The sequence below is a fragment of the Lathamus discolor genome, chromosome Z, assembly GCF_037157495.1.
Source record: "Lathamus discolor isolate bLatDis1 chromosome Z, bLatDis1.hap1, whole genome shotgun sequence".
In the NCBI taxonomy this organism is placed as follows: domain Eukaryota; kingdom Metazoa; phylum Chordata; class Aves; order Psittaciformes; family Psittacidae; genus Lathamus; species Lathamus discolor.
This window is the reverse complement of record NC_088909.1, coordinates 23579790-23598518: the sequence shown is the minus strand read 5'-3', so window position 1 is coordinate 23598518 and position 18729 is coordinate 23579790. Positions and strand designations below refer to the sequence as shown.

The following is an 18729-nucleotide window of genomic DNA, read 5'->3' as shown; positions in this document are numbered from 1 at the left end:
AAAGACCATCTAGTTCTAACCCCCTGCCGCAGGCATGTGTGTGAAGACTATCTCAAGCTGTTACATGGGAATTTTTGGTGGAGATTTCAGTTGTCGGGTCTTTCCTTGGTCACTCTCATTGTAGAAGCTCCTTTTTTTTTTTTTTTTTCCCAGTCTTGATTTACCACATCATCTTCTATTAACTTCCTACTTTGTTTTCCTTTTGAGATTCAGTCATTGTGGAACTAAGCTGTTGGTAGAAGATACAGTAACTAATAGGAAGAGAGCTGAAGATGAAAGCCAAAAATAAAAGATTAGAATGACAAGATACGTATTTGTTTTTTATTCCTAGTGTTCCATGATAATGGTCTTAGTTGCAGGAAACAGCATGTCCTCTGAAAAAAGTTTCCAGTGTTTTGGAACTCTCTTGGCTCATTTCTAGGAGTGTAGATCTGTAAAAATTGAGGAAGATCCACTTAAATTAAAATCAGTGAAAATGGAAAATCCTCAGCAAGCTGCAGGATCCTATCCGGTGAGTTGATGGCGTCTTCTGGTGACTCCTCCAGGAAACATAAAACCTTCCTCTATAACCCGCTTCACGAAATAGGAGGATTAAGGTAAAAAAAAGCAAAAATGAAACCAACCAACAAAAAAAAAATCTTTAAAACAGGGTGATTTAGAACTGACAGGAGCAGGCAGGGCAACCCTCACTGCAGCAGGGGTGGTGTCTTTTGAGAGAGCTTATTTAATAGGGAAGGGCCCATGCTTTTTGCCAAGCTCAAGTTTAGAAGCCATCCTGTGTTTCCCCAGTTGTAGCCAGAAGATCCACGCTTTCTTGGGAAGAAATCTTGACAGCTTGGCATGAGTTTTGAGCTGGCCAAGACATCTATCAAGACTCCTGTATATGTCTGTGTCTTTATGATACATTGTTAATATAACTTGGAGAGGTTTGTAGTTTTCTTTAAAATACTGCGGCATTTGCGCTAGTGGCAGGAGCCTGGTTTTAAACCAGTAATTTTCATATTAATTTACTGAAAGGAACAGCCTGTAGTGCATAGCTTGGAGTAAATGCTTGTCCATGTGCTGAATTTTGGAGTACTGGAAGGGTGAGTCAGAATGAACCAGAGGGAATGTAATAGGAAGTGGCAGGAGGCTGTGATGTGGGAGGACACCCAAGCTTAGCTAGGTCTGAGCTCGGGGTCTGGCCTTCGCAGAAGGATGTGGCAAGGACAAGAAGAAACAGCCTCAAGCTGCACCCGGGAAGGTTTAGACTGGAGATAAGGAGCAGTTTCTTCACTGTGGTCAGGCGTTGGAACAGGCTGCCCAGAATGGTGGTGGAGTCACTGTTCCTGAAAATGTTAACAACCTGTGTAGGCAAGGCCTTTAGTGACATGGTTCAGTGGTGGCCTTGCAGTGCTGGGGATGGTTGGCCTTGATCCTAGAGGTCTTTTCCAGCCTAGTTGATTCTATGATTCTGTGGGCAGTGATGCGTAGAATCTCTAGAGTAAGAGGTAGGTGTCCCTGAGGTCAGAGAGGGGGCTGGAAGAAATAGGAGTGTCTTAGTTTCTTTACTGAATGCTTGTAAGGGTCCTTTCACTTCCACAGTGTCCACTGCCTTTGTGAGCATCCTTTAAATGAAGTCTTGCCTGCAGGCGTTTCTTTGGTCTTGGTGCAAGCCTGCGTTCCTCGGCTGGCAAGCTTCCTCACTACAGAGCCGCGTGCTGCAGTCTTCAGGTATGTGAGTGACCTCTTTCTTGGTGAACACAGGATTTGCTGGTGTGCAAGTGCGAGATGATGCCTTCCTGCTGACTCCGCTTGAGTGGCTTTACAGGTAGAGGACACTGGCAGATCTTGGCCTGCTGGTTGGCTTTCAGGTGAACCTAGGCTCATTACCAACTTTGATACAGGCAATAAACGTGAAGGTCCTTACAAGAGCCCGCCTCTGGTCAGAGGTGCCTGTGCTTGTGTGAAGGATGCTGACCTCTGTTCCTCTACAAGGCATCAAGAGGAAATTGCATTAGCTCTGCAGATGGGATTTTGCTTTTTTTTCTCTTTCTGCCTTAAATATTCGGCTATTACTCCTGTAGCTATTTACCATATTCTTATTCTGTTTATCTCTGTCATTCCTTTTCCTGTTCAGAGACTTTTGGTCACCTGACAACACGTTTCTCTCTCTCTCTGAAAATATTTGAGATAATTGAAACACCATTTGCTCCGATTGCCGTTGCTGTAGGCCAAAGACCAGCGCTCCGTTTGGATCACCTGCTGGCTGGTGTCAAGTACTTACATCATCCTGTGTACTTTAGCTGTTTGTCCATATGGATTTACTCTGACTTGACAAGCTGATGGGCGGTGAAGGTACGGAGAGGCTGAATCCCTGCAGGGAGTGAACATGGAGCCATCTGTCGGTATTTCTGGGTGCCTGGTGCCCTCTGAAGACTGCTGCTGCCCACAGCAGGCTCAGTCGAGACAGCACTGGAGTAGATGTCCCTAGTCTAAGCAGGCTGCAGAACAGTGAGCTGTAGTGGTCTCACGACAGGAGTGCTGGGCACTAGAAGAGGCAGTAGAATAAAGTAAGGACTCTAAAAATGGTAACAATTACAGGTCTTGTAATTGTGATGTAGACTGACACTGTGTTTCATGTTCGTGTATTACAATCTTGTGCGTTTCTGAAATGAGAATGCAAGGTGAAGTGTAGATACTTGAAAGTAGTATGTTGTGAGATTCAAGCTTTGAGTTCCCGAGACAAGTTCAACAGATTCCTTTAGCTGGTCCGAGAGGCCAGTCATTTTCCAGTAGGAAAATATGGAAGGCTCTTACCAAATTGGGAACTGGGATCAGAACTTTATCACAACCTTTGTAAGGAAACTGTAATTTTTGTAACTTACTTCAACAGTAAAATTGATCTTTATATTTTAATACTTAAGTAAGGGTTATAATAAGTTGTACCTTAATGCAGGAAATACATTTATGGTGGTGGAATCTGCTTTCATTTTTCCCAAGTAAACCACCTGAAACAGAGGTAGACTTATGAAATGCTCCTTTGGTATAATCTTTCTTACTTTAATTTGGGGGGAGAGGGGAAGATAGCTGCTGAATCATAATTTCTTCTAGCTGTGATTACTCTTGAAACAACTGCCCTCTGGAATGGAAATACAGGAGTTTCATATTTTACCCTGACTGCAGAGAATAATGCTGGATGAGGAGCAAAAAATCCTCAACCTTTTGTTTGTGTGCACCAAATGCTGAGCCTCAGTATTGTCAGTTTGTGACTACGTATAGATTTTTGCCCAGGTATCATGAGAAATCATTGAGTCCGCATCTGAGTCCATGTAGTTAAAATTGAAGTAAAATTTTATGTCTTCTCTGCCTGCTGGAGCTCGCTCGGCCTGAAGAGGGCATCGTGCAGCATCCTTTGCTCTGGTGCTCAGTTCTGTGCTCAATGCTTTGTGCTTTTTCTTCCTGAAAAAGTTCTGCGGTTCTTGCATGTCACACTTTCTTTAAGGTTGGCTTTTTACTTTTAATAGTATGTTATTTTTGTGCCTTTAAAATTTACAGCCAAAGACTACCTCTGATATTGCTAAGCTGTGTGAAGTGACAAGATCAGTAAGGAATGATACTGCTGTACCTCTTGCTTGTGGGATTTGTGGTCTTTGAGAAATTGGAACATACATATGAATTTCTTTTCCTTGCTTTCCTTCCTTTCCAAGAAACTGGCACAGTTTTCTCACTTCAGGTAGCATTCTGTGATTGCCTTGGTTCCCAGTGCTCATAGGCTTGTGGAGACTCTAGTTCTCAAATCCTGCTTCTGAATGTGATGACAACACAATGCTGCTGTTGAGCCCATTGCTTTCAGTTAGGCTGCTTGTCCCTCTTTGGGGTTTATGCAGTTGTTGAACTCCACTGGGTGGTGTGTGGCATTCATTCTCATGTTTTTACAGCAGGAAGGTGAAATGGAAGGTGAGGCAGTCGACGCTATCGTGGAGGAGTCAGAAACTTTTATTAAAGGGAAAGAGAGAAAAACCTATCAAAGACGCCGTGAAGGTGGGCAGGAGGACGATGCTTGTCATGTACCACCAAACCAAGCAGATGGGGGTGAAGTAGTGCAGGATGTCAACAGTGGTGTGCAGATGGTGATGATGGAGCAGCTGGATCCAACTCTTCTTCAGATGAAGACTGAAGTAATGGAAGGTGCAGTGCCTCAAGAAACGGAGGCCACAGTGGATGACACGCAGATCATAACGCTTCAGGTTGTTAACATGGAAGAGCAGCCCATAAACCTTGGGGAGCTTCAGCTGGTCCAAGTACCTGTACCAGTGACTGTACCTGTTGCCACCACATCTGTGGAAGAACTTCAGGGAGCTTATGAAAATGAGGTTTCCAAAGGAGGCCTGCAAGAGGGAGAGCCCATGATCTGTCACACCCTCCCTTTACCAGAAGGCTTCCAAGTAGTGAAAGTGGGTGCTAATGGTGAGGTGGAGACACTGGAACAAGGTGAACTTCAGCCACAAGAAGATCCCAATTGGCAAAAAGATCCAGACTACCAGCCACCAGCCAAAAAAACAAAGAAAAACAAAAAGAGCAAGCTTCGCTACACTGAGGAAGGCAAAGATGTGGATGTCTCTGTGTATGACTTTGAAGAGGAGCAGCAGGAGGGTTTGTTGTCTGAGGTCAATGCAGAAAAGGTGGTGGGCAATATGAAGCCACCTAAACCAACAAAAATTAAAAAGAAAGGTAAGCTCCCTGTCTGCAAGTGGATTTTGAAAATGTGTTTGTTGTGGTGGGACCTTGCAGTATGATTGAAGTGACTGAGTAGGTGCAACTGGGAGGAAAGTCCAGTGACACTTAGTCTTTATACAATAGCACTCAGCTCTCTTGTTTCTCCCATCTCCTCCATCTAGGCTATAAAGGAGCTCATTTTCCTCAAGTAGAATGCTCTGGCACTTGTATTCCCATAGGACTGCAATTGAAAAGGGTTTTCTCTTTGTTGCAATACATATGTAAGAGTTTGTGTACATGTGGGTTATTAGTTCTGTGGGGTTTTTCTTAACCAGTTGCTGGGGAAGGTAAGATGGTGCAAAAGGCAGCAATAGGTATGCTTGACTTTTCTTGAAGCTGTAAGTTAAGGAACCCTTTTTAGAGCAGAGAGAGAACATTGAGTGCTGGCATGCATACTGATGAAAATTGAAGCCAAGCCAACCATAGGCAATGACTGTTCTGAAGGATAAGCAGTTGGATTTAATGGTGCATGCTGGTTCCTTGTGGTAGTGACACCTCCAAGAATCTTTTATTTTACCTGCTGATCTCTTGTGTTACACAGTAGACCACAGTACTGTCAAGAGTAAAGATTATTTCCTTCATGGCTAGGTGTAAAGAAGACATTCCAGTGCGAACTGTGCAGTTACACTTGTCCACGTCGTTCCAACTTGGACCGCCACATGAAAAGCCACACTGATGAAAGACCACATAAGTGCCATCTGTGTGGCAGGGCTTTCCGGACAGTCACATTGCTGAGGAACCACCTCAACACTCACACAGGTACTCCTGCTTTTGCACATCTTGTTTCTCTAGGATCTGCTCTGTCATGAGAACAGAGTGAAAACCAGGATGGATCTATCTCAAATCCAGTTCCTCTCCTGGGACAGGCTAAAAAGGAAGAAACCATAGAATGGCTTGGGTTGGAAAGGACCTTAAGCTCATCCATTTCCAACCTCCTGCCACGGGCAGGGACACCTTCCACTAGAGCAGGTTGCTCCAAGCCATGTCCAGCCTTGCCTTGAACACTGGCAGGGATAGAGCAACTTCCTTGGGTAGTCTCTGCTGTGTCTCACCACTCTCACAGTAAAGAATTTCTTCCTTATAGCCAACCTAAATCTCCCCTGTTTAAGTTCGAACCCATTGCCTCTTGTCCTATCACTACAGTCACTGGCAAAGAGGGCCATGCAACGCTGTTGTTTCTTATACAAATGAAGTTGTATTCTGCCTAGCCAGGTCAGGTGCAGAGTTTGTCTAGTACACAAGTATAAAACTGATCATGGGCATGGTCGGACATCATCTGAAGTTGTAGAGATGTTCCATTTGTCCTGGGCATTAGTACTTGTGTTATGAGCCTTGTGTTGCTGCTGCTTGCAGAAAAGTAAGATGAGAATAAGACTGGAGCTAGACATAAAGGAATTGAAAATAAAAGTAAACCTCTTAACCCCAAGGAGTGGATTAGAAACTGGACCAGTAAAACTTATGACCAGGAACTGTAGCACATTTCTGTTGCTTCTTACTAAAGCTTCTAGCATAAAACTACAGGTAATTGAACTGTAATTACACTTAAGGTGGTTGTGACCTTTCTGTTGAAAGAAAAGCGTAATCCGTATCCCTCATTTTTTCTGCATACTTACGTCTAACTAGGTGGATTGAAATTTGTGAATCACCAAGTGACAGAAAAATAAGGGAGCTTTTCCACACTGAAAGGGTATAATGCCGTAGTATCTTCAATCCAGTACTTAAAATATGGGACGGTTTGGGATTGTTTTTTTCCTTTTATCACTACATCTCAATGTCACTGTCTCTTGTTTTGCTGCAAACCATTAGGTACTCGCCCTCATAAGTGCCCAGACTGTGACATGGCCTTTGTGACCAGTGGAGAGTTGGTTCGGCATCGCCGCTACAAACATACCCATGAGAAACCATTCAAATGTTCAATGTGTGATTATGCTAGTGTGGAGGTACGTTGGTTGCTACAGCACTGAAGGCTTCCTTGGAGGCTTCAAAGCTTGTTCACCATCTGTTAGACACTCTGTTCTTAGCCATTTTTTCCCTGGTGCTTTGCTTAGAAGGCTCTGAGCAAAAGAACTTTTAAATCAGGTCTGTTCCTGGAAGCCAGTGGTAGGGTTTCCTCAGTTAATGAGAAAAGAGTTTGAGAGCTTTTATGCACAGAAATCCTGGGTGATACCCATTTCCTCCTCGGAGACAATAGTTGTTGTCATTGTTTCTTAGATTATTTGGTCTTTAAGGTGATTGCAGGAATTGTTATGTGCTCTATGCTGAAGCAGGCAGTCATCTCCTGCTGCATCTGGCTGCTTTCAGACTAGAGGTGAGCTCTTCCACTTTAGAAATGTGCCTTTTGCACAGTCTGTTTATGTCAGTAAGGTGACTGTAGCCAAAGCTAATGAGCGTTTGCCTCAATGTTGCTGAAAAGTAGCTTTGCTAATATTGGGTGATTGTCACATTTACTCTCAATGAAGCTTCCTTGAAAATCATGTGTTTCTTGAAACCTACCAGTGCTTGTCCCTATGCAGCATTGTTTCTTAAGGACAGCTTTTATATTGTGATAGGAAATTTGAATAAGATGTTGAGCAACGTAACTTAGAAAGAAAAAGGGATGTCTGCAGTGGAAGAAAGCTACAGTGGGAGAGCTGGAGCAGGGGCTTTTTCTCCTACCCACACTGTGGCTGCAGTGCTGTAATTCCAAGCCCTGTATTTTGAATGCTGAATTAATTATGTTGTTGTGGTTTTCATAGTATGAACTAGGAAAGAATAGCCAAGCAGGCCCTTATGTGAGCTCGTGCTGCGTTTTGTAGACAGAGGTTGGTGGTTAGCAGCAAGGTCAGGCTGGAGCAGAGATTGCATTAACATTTGTGTTCAGCTGCATTTGTACCTTCTAAATAAAAGCAAAAGAGGAAAGGAATTAAGTCACTTTGTTGATTGCAGAACTAGATTTTTGTTCTTCTGAGTAACAAAAGGATTTATCAGGTTCCTCAAAGCGACTGGAGAGGACCCAGTGAAGCACCTCTGGAGAAAAATACCCTATGCAGGGCACACTGATCCCCACAATGTTCCATGGGGTCATGATTTTTCTCAGAACACTTTCTTGTTTCTCTCCAGGATACTTTCTAATTTTAACATGTTTTAAAATGCTGAGATGGTTGATGGTTGAAACTCTAAATTGGGCTGCACTGAGTGTGAGGCAGGCATCAAACAAGGCTCAGAATGATGTTGGGAGGTGAAGTACAGTGGGCAAGGGTGAGTGGCTCTGCAGTGTGAGGGTGGTGTTGAAACATGTTTAGATTAGTGACAAGGTGAAACCAGACTGCCTTACCTCTTGACTGATTTCTGGTATTTTGGTGATCTGACCTGCTCTTCTCTGCTAACTTCAGTCTTATTCTTGGCTTCCAGGTTAGCAAATTGAAACGCCACATCCGCTCTCACACCGGAGAGCGTCCGTTCCAGTGCAGCTTGTGCAGCTATGCCAGCAGGGATACCTACAAACTGAAGAGGCACATGAGGACCCACTCTGGTATTAATGTCCTGGGATTTTAGTATCAGTGCTGAAGCTGTGTACAATGTGTGCTAATGCTTAAACAGCAAAAGAAATGCTATTTGATAGTTTAATATAAAACCTTTTTAGAGTCTGCAGGTGACGAGAATGCACCGTGATTTGTAAGCACTAGTAAATTCATAACCTGCGCTGAGAAATGAGCTTATAGGACTCTGATTTCTGAGTTTGACTGTGAGGTGGTAAAATACAGGTACTTGTGGTAGGAACAGAAGAAACTTTTATTACCAGTGTTCAACTTCCAGCAGAATATTATAGCCGTTTGCAGTTTCATCTGGAGTGTACTTGCAAAACCATCTCATGCGTGTTAGTAAATACCTGAACTTTACCTTCAATACATATAAGGATGGTTTTAGCACAGAATGCTACTGGAATGCCACATTAACTGAATTGCTAAAATTGAAGAGAAAGGTGAGGAGGAAATGCCCTAGCATGTATATATGAGCATTCAGAACCTCCACCTCCAAAAAACTCTGATTCCACTTGTGTCTTCTGGCAGTGTGCTTGTAGGTCTTCATGCATTTTTGAGAGTAAAGGGTAATAATTTAACTCATTTGCTTAAAGACTGAACTCAAGTTTCTTTGCAGAAAGGAGCATGCTGGAGCTAAAACCTCTAGAGAAAGACACATCATTGAGCTCCTTTCCAGAGGTTACAATTGCTATCAATTAGCTGTCTGTTCCGAGTTCTGGGAGGTTGTTTTGTTTGGGGCTTCTTGGTGAGATTTCTTTTTAATAGAAGTACTTGTCCTATTTTTTCCTGAAGGAGAGAAGCCATATGAATGTTACATCTGCCATGCTCGCTTCACTCAGAGTGGGACCATGAAGATGCACATTTTGCAGAAGCACACAGAGAATGTGGCCAAATTTCACTGTCCTCACTGTGATACTGTTATAGCGAGAAAGAGTGACTTGGGTATGTATCTCACAGAAGTGGCTCTAGAATTACAGCTCACATAACCTTACTGCTGTCTCTTGTAACCTAATACTTGTGGTAACTGTACAATGTGAAGCTTGGGCTTAGATGTGTGGATGGTAATACACCCTCTTAGCTAGCTTGCAATAGCTGCTGCAAACTAAGAACTTTCAATTTCTTCTCATTACTTGAAAATGTAGCATGTTTTCCAAGCATGCAAGGCAAGCTACTGTTTTCAGCCCATAGGTACAAGGCATTCGTTGAACTTGGACTGAGATGACAATTGCATATGGATTGGGGCTTGAATAACCATAGAATGATAGAAAGGGTTGGGGTTGGAAAGGGCCTTAAAAGTCATGTAGTGACCTCCTGCACATTGGAGGCCATTAAGTTTCATGCAGAGATATTTTCATCAAGCTAAAAGGTTTGAATTGGACCAAATAGTTAATTTTTTCCAGGATGTGGAGCTGTGTGCCACAGACAGAGTAGGAGAAACTGAGTTGCCGCAAGAGCCCTGAGCCCTTGCAGTAGGAAGGTCTTGATCTAGTGAGCAGTACCCAGTATGATTCCACCAGGAAAGCTCTCATGTTCTACAAGAAGATGAAAAATAATATCATGCCCAGAGCAGCTGACGAAAAGGAGGAAGCCACAGTCTGGGAGAACTTTCTGTCTGTGAGCAGAATATCACCCAAGTAATGAGAAGTCAGGCTCCCTTCCAGTAAAGGCAAGTGTAAATTGCAGTTTGTGAGGATGGCAGTCAGTTGATGTCGGGAGCAAATATGCTGATTCACAACAGAGGAAAACTGATGCTAGCTATGTTTTTTTCTTCTAATAGTGCTTTAATGTAAGCTAGCTCGTGCAGCTGTGGTATACTCTCGGAGGATTTTAAAGAAATCACTAAGACCTCTGTTGGGAGTTATCTGCTGGTATGCCTTCTAGCCCTGTCACTATGCCTTCTAATCCTGCAGGAAATCCTGCTTTGTCTATTGTATTACCTGTTCTCTGGCTGTGTCCAAGCTATTCTGAATAGTCTTAAACATAGATGAGGCCCTTAGTGACATGGTATAGTGGTGGACTTGGCAGTGCTGGCATAAAGGTTGGACTTGATTATTTTGAAGGTCTTTTCCAACCTGGTTCATTCTCTGATTCTGTAACAGCCCACAAGACACTGTAGTTTCACAATAACACGTTATCAAATGCAAGTGTATGGTACCAGCAGAGTTTGTGACTAATAACCAAATATAGAATCCTGTGGAAAACCTTGATGGAGTTTTCCTGCAAAACGTTCTCGTTGCTCTTAATTACAAGTCTCTTAGGTCTTTAGTTGCATTCTAAAGTAACTATTTCACTTTTTTGGCTTGAGCTCAAGAGTGTGTGGAGGGATGATCCGAGAAGGTACTTTAGGCTAATCTTACCTGCTTGGAAAGCTGTGGTGGTTAAAGCCTCTGATTTGTTTGCTCCCAGGTGTCCACTTGCGAAAGCAGCATTCCTACATCGAGCAGGGCAAGAAGTGTCGATACTGCGACGCAGTATTCCATGAGCGGTATGCCCTCATACAGCATCAGAAATCTCACAAGAATGAGAAGCGCTTCAAGTGTGACCAGTGCGATTATGCATGCAGACAGGTAAGCTGCTGGGACTGGTGTTGGAGTGGAAGCTGAAAATAAGAGGTGGAGATCTTGGCTGTTAAGTTCGACAAGCTGTCAAGATCAAATCAGCTCTCTAAACCTGTGTGAAGGAAAGTTCGGTGGCCTTTGTTTCTTGATGTAGTTCTCCCCTGTGGAGAAGTGTCTCCTGACTGACAGCCTTGATGTACCTGTTGAAAAAGGGGTAAGAGTCTCGATAGGATGGAAGTAGCCAGTACAAAATATGCCATCAGTCAAGATGTTCTTACATTCCTGTGGAATCATCCTTTCCTTGATATTGAGGAAGATGTTTTGGCCTCCTTTAAGCTGAAAACTTGCTCTTCTGTATCCACATGTCGTGAGTTCTTATGCTACTTATCCTATTTTGCTTTTTCCTGTCAGGAGCGGCACATGGTCATGCACAAACGGACCCATACTGGAGAAAAGCCTTATGCCTGTAGCCATTGTGATAAAACCTTCCGTCAGAAACAGCTTCTTGATATGCACTTCAAACGATACCATGATCCCAACTTTGTCCCTGCTGCCTTTGTTTGTTCCAAGTGTGGCAAAACATTCACTCGCAGGGTAAAGAAATACATGAATTGTGGGTGGAATTGGGGTGGAATGAGGCTTTTAGTCAAGGGGAGAGGAACATGGAGGGGAGCAAAAGGAAAGGTGGGAGAGGTGATGAGCACAGTATTGATTAAATAGAGCATTTTTTCCTGAGAGGAAAAGAGGGGTATAATTCAGAGATAGTACTATCACATATTCACCTTGACATCATGAGCAATGAGAAAATACAGCTTTATTCATAAAAGTTAATGTAATTTACCCCCAAAAATAAATACATAAGTTACCAGAAATGTGCTTGAAAATACAGAGCCAGAATAGCTGATCTTGAATTCAATGCATGTTGTGTTTTTTATTGTGTTTTTAATCTTCTGAGTAGAACACAATGGCCAGACATGCTGATAACTGCTCTGGCCTAGATGGTGGGGAAGGAGAGAATGGAGGAGAGACAAAGAAAGGCAAACGTGGCCGAAAGCGAAAGATGCGGTCTAAGAAAGAAGACTCTTCTGACAGTGGTGAGAAACAGCTCAGTACATTCTGAGAAAACAGGCCTGAGATTCGCTATTAGTTTGCCTGTTCTGCAGGTTGGTTCTGCACTTGAAAGGCTTTTATCTAGTTGGCAAGCAGAAAAATATTATAGTGAAGATGGTGAGACACTGGAGAACACACTGCCCAGAGAAGCTGTGGCTGCCCCATCCCTGGCAGTGTTCAAGGCCAGTGTTGGACAGGGCCTGGAGCAACCTGGTCTAGTGTAAGCTGTCCCTGCCCTTGGCAGGGGGTTGGAACTGGGTGAGCTTCCAACCCTAACTATTCTATGACTGCCTGTGAGGGGCTGTACAAATTCTCTTCCAAGACATATAGTTGAAAAAAACAGGGTCTGATGCCCTTTGTCTTGCTGTGCAGTTGCTGTCCTTCCTGCTCTTCTGTGTGTGAAACTCTCTGCTAATGTTTTCAGTGTCCCTAAAGAAACCCTGTGTTTCTGTGGTGCACTGCTATGAAGTAGTGCATGCTTCCGCTTCACTATTATGGCATGGCGTGTCCAGACAATGCCCACTGCTGAACTGCTTGACTGCTTCTGTGGAGGAAGGCTTGCAGCATCCAAGAGAATGGTGGAAATAGTGCTCGCAGTCTGTGGACTGTTAAAAAAGGTGTGCTGAGGCAATTAAAAGGGTCAAGGAGCTGGTGGTATCTTCCACTTCATGGCTATGTTTGTATGTATGCTGGTATGGAGAAGATAGCTTTAGAGGACGTCTAACTTCCTGGACAGGTTGCCAGAAGGTGCTGTTTGTAATAGGGTGGCTGCTGTAAGCTTCTCAAGAACAGAGACATGACAGGCTGTTCCAGCAAATAATGATCCCCTTACCTGCAGTACTGTCTGTGAAGAAAGAGCTCAGGCATAGTCTTCCTCCTGTCAGAGAGATAATTTAGTCATGTCTTGAACAGGAAAAATCCAAGTAGAGTCTCGAGACCAGTCAGTTCTAAGATGATTCTGCAAAAGCAGAGTTGCTGATTAATTAGTCTTTCATCTGGAGTGCTTTAGGTACTTAATCAAGGAGTGTAGGTTGGAAGAGCAGAGATCTTTTTGGCTAGAGAATGGGCATCTGAAATTCTTCTGTGGCACACAGGTTTTATAGGATGAGTGTGGTCAAATGGCTTGTGCAAACCTTGACTGACTATAGAAGTAAGTGCTTAAACTCATGTTTGTATGATATCTATGACGTTTGACAAAAAATGAATACAATCTGTTGAATAAAGCATTTGTAACTATTTTTCATTTAAAATATGAAAATATCTTGGAGGCAGAAAGCGTAAGATAACTGCCTTGATGGAAGGTATTTTAAAATGTGGGATTCTGGAGTATCTGATTTATAGGCTTCCTGGGAATTAGCCTATTCTAAAACCCTAAGTCTTGTTTGATATGGTGTGGGTTCAAAACAGTTTTTTGGAGAACCTGGTCAGAAGTCATGCTTGTTTGGTGAACTGAAAGAATCCCTTCAGCCTCAGATGGGTTGACTTCCTCAGGAGCCATTTGATACATGTGAAAATTTGACTAGTGTGAGCTAAGTAGTGGTGAGGAAGAGGTCCTAACCAGGTTCCTACGAGAACTGCATTATCCAGGGTTGTGTTTCTCTCATAGATCTGCAGTTTCATTTTTTTCCCCTTCAGTCAGATAAACAGAGCGTGCCTTATGCAGTCGCTCTTTTTTTCATGAGTGAAGCCATTCTTCTCTGCAGTGAACACCCTTACAACTTTAAGCGCCATAATTTAGCTGTCCAAACAGTATTACCCTGTTTGACATCTGTTAAAACTTTTTTGTGTGTTTTTGGTCTTGCCCCAGATGTTCTGACAGGCCTTGGAGTAATCCAGCAATGTAGTATTTTTTTCCCCTCCTGCGATTGTCTCTCTGAGCTCCTTTGTGGATGTGCAGAGGAGCTGCTTTCATGTAACCTACCAATTCTATTTGCTTTTGCTTTCTGAACGACAACTTGTTCTCTCTAATGTGCGGGTGACAGACTAACGGTCTGCCACCAGTATAGGTCTTGGTTGCTGCCTTTCTCATCAAAGTTCACTCCTTTTGGATGAGGATTTGGTGGTGGTTCTCTGTAGATGGATGGTTTCATTCTTGTTTAAACTGAGGACTGACTTGATGCGATGTTTCTTACAGAGGAAAATGCTGAACCAGATTTGGATGATAATGAAGATGAAGAGGAGACAGCAGTAGAAATTGAGGCTGAACCAGAAGTTGAGCAAGAAGCTCCTGCACCACCTCCTAGTAAGAAACGAAGAGGAAGACCACCAGGCAAAGCTGCCACCCAGCCAAAACAATCCCAGCGTAAGTCACTAACCAGAACATGTTGCACTACTTGCTTGAGCTGCTTTTCCCTCAGATTTGACAGTTCTTGTAGGAGAACTGCTCCCCTCAAGTGAGTTTATTTAAAAAGTAGGTTGCTGTACTTGTCTCTGCTTTTCTAAGAGCTGACCTTCCATGTGAAGTTTGTTGCAAGGGATTCCTGGTCATGAGAGAACATGGGCTAAAAGGAGGGGACATTATTTCATTAGTATTATTCCATTTCAGAGGAGTGCAAACTGCTCACTTCCTTTTGCATGTTACATTGGACTGGAGCACCTCCCGTATGAAGACAGGCTGAGAAAGTTGGGGCTGTTCAGCCGGGAGAAGAGAAGGCTGCGTGGGGACCTAATAGCAGCCTTCCAGTATCTGAAGGGAGCCTGTAGGGGTGCTGGGGAGGGACTCTTCGTCAGGGACTGTAGTGACAGCACAAGGGGTAAGGGGTTAAAACTTAAACAGGGGAAGTTTAGATTGGATCTAAGGAGGAAATTCTTTCCTGTTAGGGTGGTGAGACACTGGAATGGGTTGCCCAGGGAGGCTGTGAGTGCTCCATCCCTGGCGGTGTTCAAGGCCAGGCTGGATGAGGCCTTGTGTGGGATGGTTTAGTGTGAGGTGTCCCTGTCCATGGCAGGGGGGTTGGAACTAGATGATCCTGAGGTCCTTTCCAACCCTGACTATTCTATGATTCTATGATTCTGTTGTCTCTACTAAGTCTATACTAAGTCTATACAGTTCCTGGTAAAGCAGCTATTAGTCCATTCTTTGTAGTATTCCTACCTGAGGACACTTTTGTAGGTATTATCACAAAACAACATGCTTCAGGCCTGTGGTTCTGAGCACAGCATCAGTGCAGATGTTGTTTTAACTCTGCAGTGTTTTCTCTGTAAGTCTAGAAATCTGTAACTGCAAAGTGAGTAAATGAATTCTAGGAACAAAGCAGGAAGAGCAAATTTGTTTCTTAGAGGGGTAATGGCTTCCCCAGTGGCTTGCTTGGCTGCTCAGTGCTACAAGTGTGGTGTGTGTCCTACCTGGAATTATATTTTATGCTGAATTAATCACTATATTCCCCTGAATTTGAAGTTTTGCCTTATGCCCACACATTGCTGTGCTCCTGTATGTTGATTATTCAGACAATGGTTTTTGTAGAGGAATATCTTAATATCAAAAGACATACTGAAAAAACTTCTGTAGTGGTGGCACATCTTCATGCAGGGGCAAGGAAATTGATGCTTGAATGAATGAGGTGAGTTAAATCACTGGTGTGGGTATGTGAGCTGTGGGCCTTTGAATGGAAAAGCCCTAAGTGTCTACTGAGAAGTTATCTGGTAAGGCTTGCAGGCCAGCTTTGAACCACTTTAAAACACTGTTGCTCCTCCCATTCCCCCTTTGTGTTCTGCCCTTCTAGCTGCAGCAATCATTCAGGTTGAAGACCAGAACACTGGTGAAATTGAAAATATTATAGTTGAAGTAAAGAAAGAACCTGATGCGGAAACAGTAGAGGAAGAGGAGGAAACTCAGCCTGCTGTAGTGGAAGCTCCCAATGGAGACCTCACTCCTGAGATGATTCTCAGCATGATGGACCGGTGATGGAGGAAGACCACGTTGGCTGACTGAACTGGCCTGGGCTGTGTTTAAGCGGCTCAAATCTATTTTTTTCCTTTTATCTTTTTTCTTGGCTTTGGGAAATGCATCATTTTAGACCATTTTACCAAACATACTGGGAAATAAAAAGTTCGAAATTATGTTAGAATGTGATTTAACTAGAACTTGCTGTTTTATGTTAGCATTACAGGATCACAGAACATTAGGAAATACTTTGGAGTCCTTGAGGGTTTACTGTGAGATGCTTGATTTAGTTTTGCTCTGAACTGCATTGTAAAGCTGGTCCAGGGGCCGGGGTTACATGCACCAAGTTTTAATACAAAAAAAAAAAAAAGCAGAAGTCTTGACTAGAGTACCTGGTAAACCACTTCGGACTTGCCCTTCCAGTTCCCAGAGTCCTTGAACATCTTTCTCTCCATAGTGTTTTTAACTGTAAATGCAGACTTGGGAGGGTTCTAGACTTCTAAAATGTTTTTTGCTTTTCCCCACTGACTAGCTCTGGTTCTCCAAGTCGGCTGCACACAGTAGTTTTGGCATGCTCCAACTGGTTTCTGTCCTTACTATGCTTTGCTTTCTGCAAAGCATTTCTGTAATGGTCAAGCTTGTAAATAACTTTTTTTTTTTTTTACATTTTAATCTTTTTCCATTAATTAAGAGGTATGCAAAAATGCAGTTTAAATAAACACCAGTATTTTAATTCTTTTAAAACTAAGCGACAAGACAAATGGATAGAGTGTAAATGTTGGAAAAGCTGTTGATAACCAGTCATGTAGAGAAGAGACATACCCAGACTATTGCTTGCAGAACAAGAGAAACCCACACCTGAAATCTGGTTTTGAAGCACACAAAAGTGGCATTTGGAATATGGATAATTAACCACCTTTTTGAGTTACGATTTCACGACTACATTTTCTTTGCTCTGTCTTGTAGTTGTGTTTATGAATCCTATGTTAAGGCAGAAGTGGTGATTTCTAAGTGGGTCACTGCAGCCCTCCAAACCTGGGCCAAGGAATTTTAGTAGGTCAGTAATTCCACAATTTTGGATCTCTTGATAAAGACAAAAAGGAATAATGTGAAATACAAATGATGCCTGTATATGAACAGTCACATGTTAAAATATGTAAGCTTTTTATAGAGCCTCAGTCTTGCTGATTTCAAACAAATTTTTCTTCTATGTATCGCTTTTAAGAGAGCTATCAGTTTAGCTATCAGACTCTAGGTTGATGCATTTTTGTACTTAGCTGTACTGTGTGATATTTTTCATTATTTTAGGAAGCCAACATGGGGAATAAAAAATACTGTTATAAAATATGTAATGGGGTTTGAAAGCTGGGAAGGAAAATATACTGCTGTACAGCTAATAAATAATAATGGATTAACATGTGTGCTCACTGCCTGCTTTCTTTGTGGCTGTTCAGGGCGACCTGGCAGTGATCTCCAGACTGCAAAGCTGCATTCTGTGAGCAGGGAGCAGCTCTTCTGTCACCACCACAGGCCAGCATGCACGTAATCAAGTGTCAGAGCTGTGGTGAAGCCAGGATATGGTCCCTGTTCATTACACCACCTCCATTGCATAGCGGTAGAGAGAGCTGAGCTTGCTCAGCTGGGACTGCGTGAAGGAATTTATAACAGAAAGGTGGTGTAAAATGTCAGTATTCGTAACTTGAGCTGGAAATGCTGTGGAAGTCCTTGTTGCTCTTCATTTTGCTTATGTGCAGCTGATAATGTTATTTCCTTTTAGGAATGTTAAAGGAATGTTATTTCCTTTTCATTCTGGATGGATACTTTGGTGCAGTTTCTGTGTTGTATCTTCTTAGTTACCTGTGAAACAGCTGAGAGCCAGCTGAGAGTAAGCAGTTGGGTAGCTATGCACTGTTAAGTTCAGGGTAGTACCTCTTGTACTGCTGGCTTCAGAGCAGGAGTTGCTGAAGATGGCACAGTATGGCTTAAAATCATTAAAATGAAATCATAAAAAGCGCTAGAGTTGCTAAACTTAATTTTCACTACAAATGTGAGAACTAGAGCAGGTGGCCCCGCACCTGTGTGAGACTGTGGTACATGTTATTAGTTGTGTGTGTGCATGACTCTGTGTGTTTAATTCTATATACATAGAGTTGGGGTTGTTCAGCCTAGAGAAAAGAAAGCACTGGGCAGACCTTAGGCACTGGGAGCTGCTGTAACAGGGCTACAAGAAACCTGGAGAGGGGCTTTAGACAAGGGCCTGTAGGGACAGGACAAGGGGGAATGGCTTTAACCTGGCAGAGGGGAGATTGTGATGAGATCTTAGGCAGAAGTTCTTCCCTGTGAGGGTGCTGAGGCCCTAGCACAGGGTGCCCAGAGAAGCTGTGGCTGCCCCATCCCTGGCAGTGTTCAAGGCCAGGAAAGATGGGGCTGGGAGCAACCTGCTCTAGTGGAAGGTGTCCCTGCCCGTGGCAGGGGTTGGCAGTGGGTGAGCTTTAAGGTCCCTTCCAGTTCAAGCCATTCTACGTTCCTGAGAGATGGTTCTTGAAGTCACCAAGGAAAGCTGCCTGGAGGTTGATGCCTGGGATCCTGTTTCAGCAGGTGGGAGAGGTAAATGTCGGGGCTGCTTCTGCAAGGAAGGATAAATCCTCGTGTGCTTTCCCAGCCGCACAAGGACCTTGTGTACTCACAGCCCAGAGATGCTTCAGACAGGCAGTGCTCTGAAGGAGATGTGGCTTTGGGTATTTTTAGAGCTAGGGAGGCTTTGTGGTGAGCTGGAAAACTAAAGGTGTCCTCAAATCTCCAGTAGTGTCACCATCATCTCTTGAGCACCATGGCTCAGCCCACCACTGACAGTGAAGGATACTACAGTGTCTTTGGTTTGGCTTTGTTTTAACTGGTG

At 43.3% G+C, this 18729-nt stretch overlaps 1 protein-coding gene across 11 annotated transcripts in view; it reads left to right on the top strand.

The window, feature by feature from the left end:
• CTCF (CCCTC-binding factor) overlaps positions 1-17245 on the top strand; it is a 35687-nt gene extending 18442 nt beyond the window's left edge. For 8 of the 11 annotated variants that reach the window (XM_065662386.1, XM_065662387.1, XM_065662380.1 and 5 more), the window contains 10 exons: positions 3921-4713; positions 5347-5517; positions 6565-6698; positions 8149-8269; positions 9072-9221; positions 10686-10846; positions 11249-11431; positions 11796-11931; positions 14082-14249; positions 15670-17245. In XM_065662386.1, coding sequence (XP_065518458.1) covers positions 3933-4713; positions 5347-5517; positions 6565-6698; positions 8149-8269; positions 9072-9221; positions 10686-10846; positions 11249-11431; positions 11796-11931; positions 14082-14249; positions 15670-15851 — 2187 coding nt within the window. In that variant the 5' untranslated portion in view covers positions 3921-3932 and the 3' untranslated portion in view covers positions 15852-17245. The remainder of the gene's footprint in view (positions 1-3920; positions 4714-5346; positions 5518-6564; positions 6699-8148; positions 8270-9071; positions 9222-10685; positions 10847-11248; positions 11432-11795; positions 11932-14081; positions 14250-15669) is intronic. The other 3 variants (XM_065662385.1, XM_065662384.1, XM_065662381.1) reach the window with 1 other exon arrangement.
• Positions 17246-18729: the final 1484 nt, after the last annotated feature.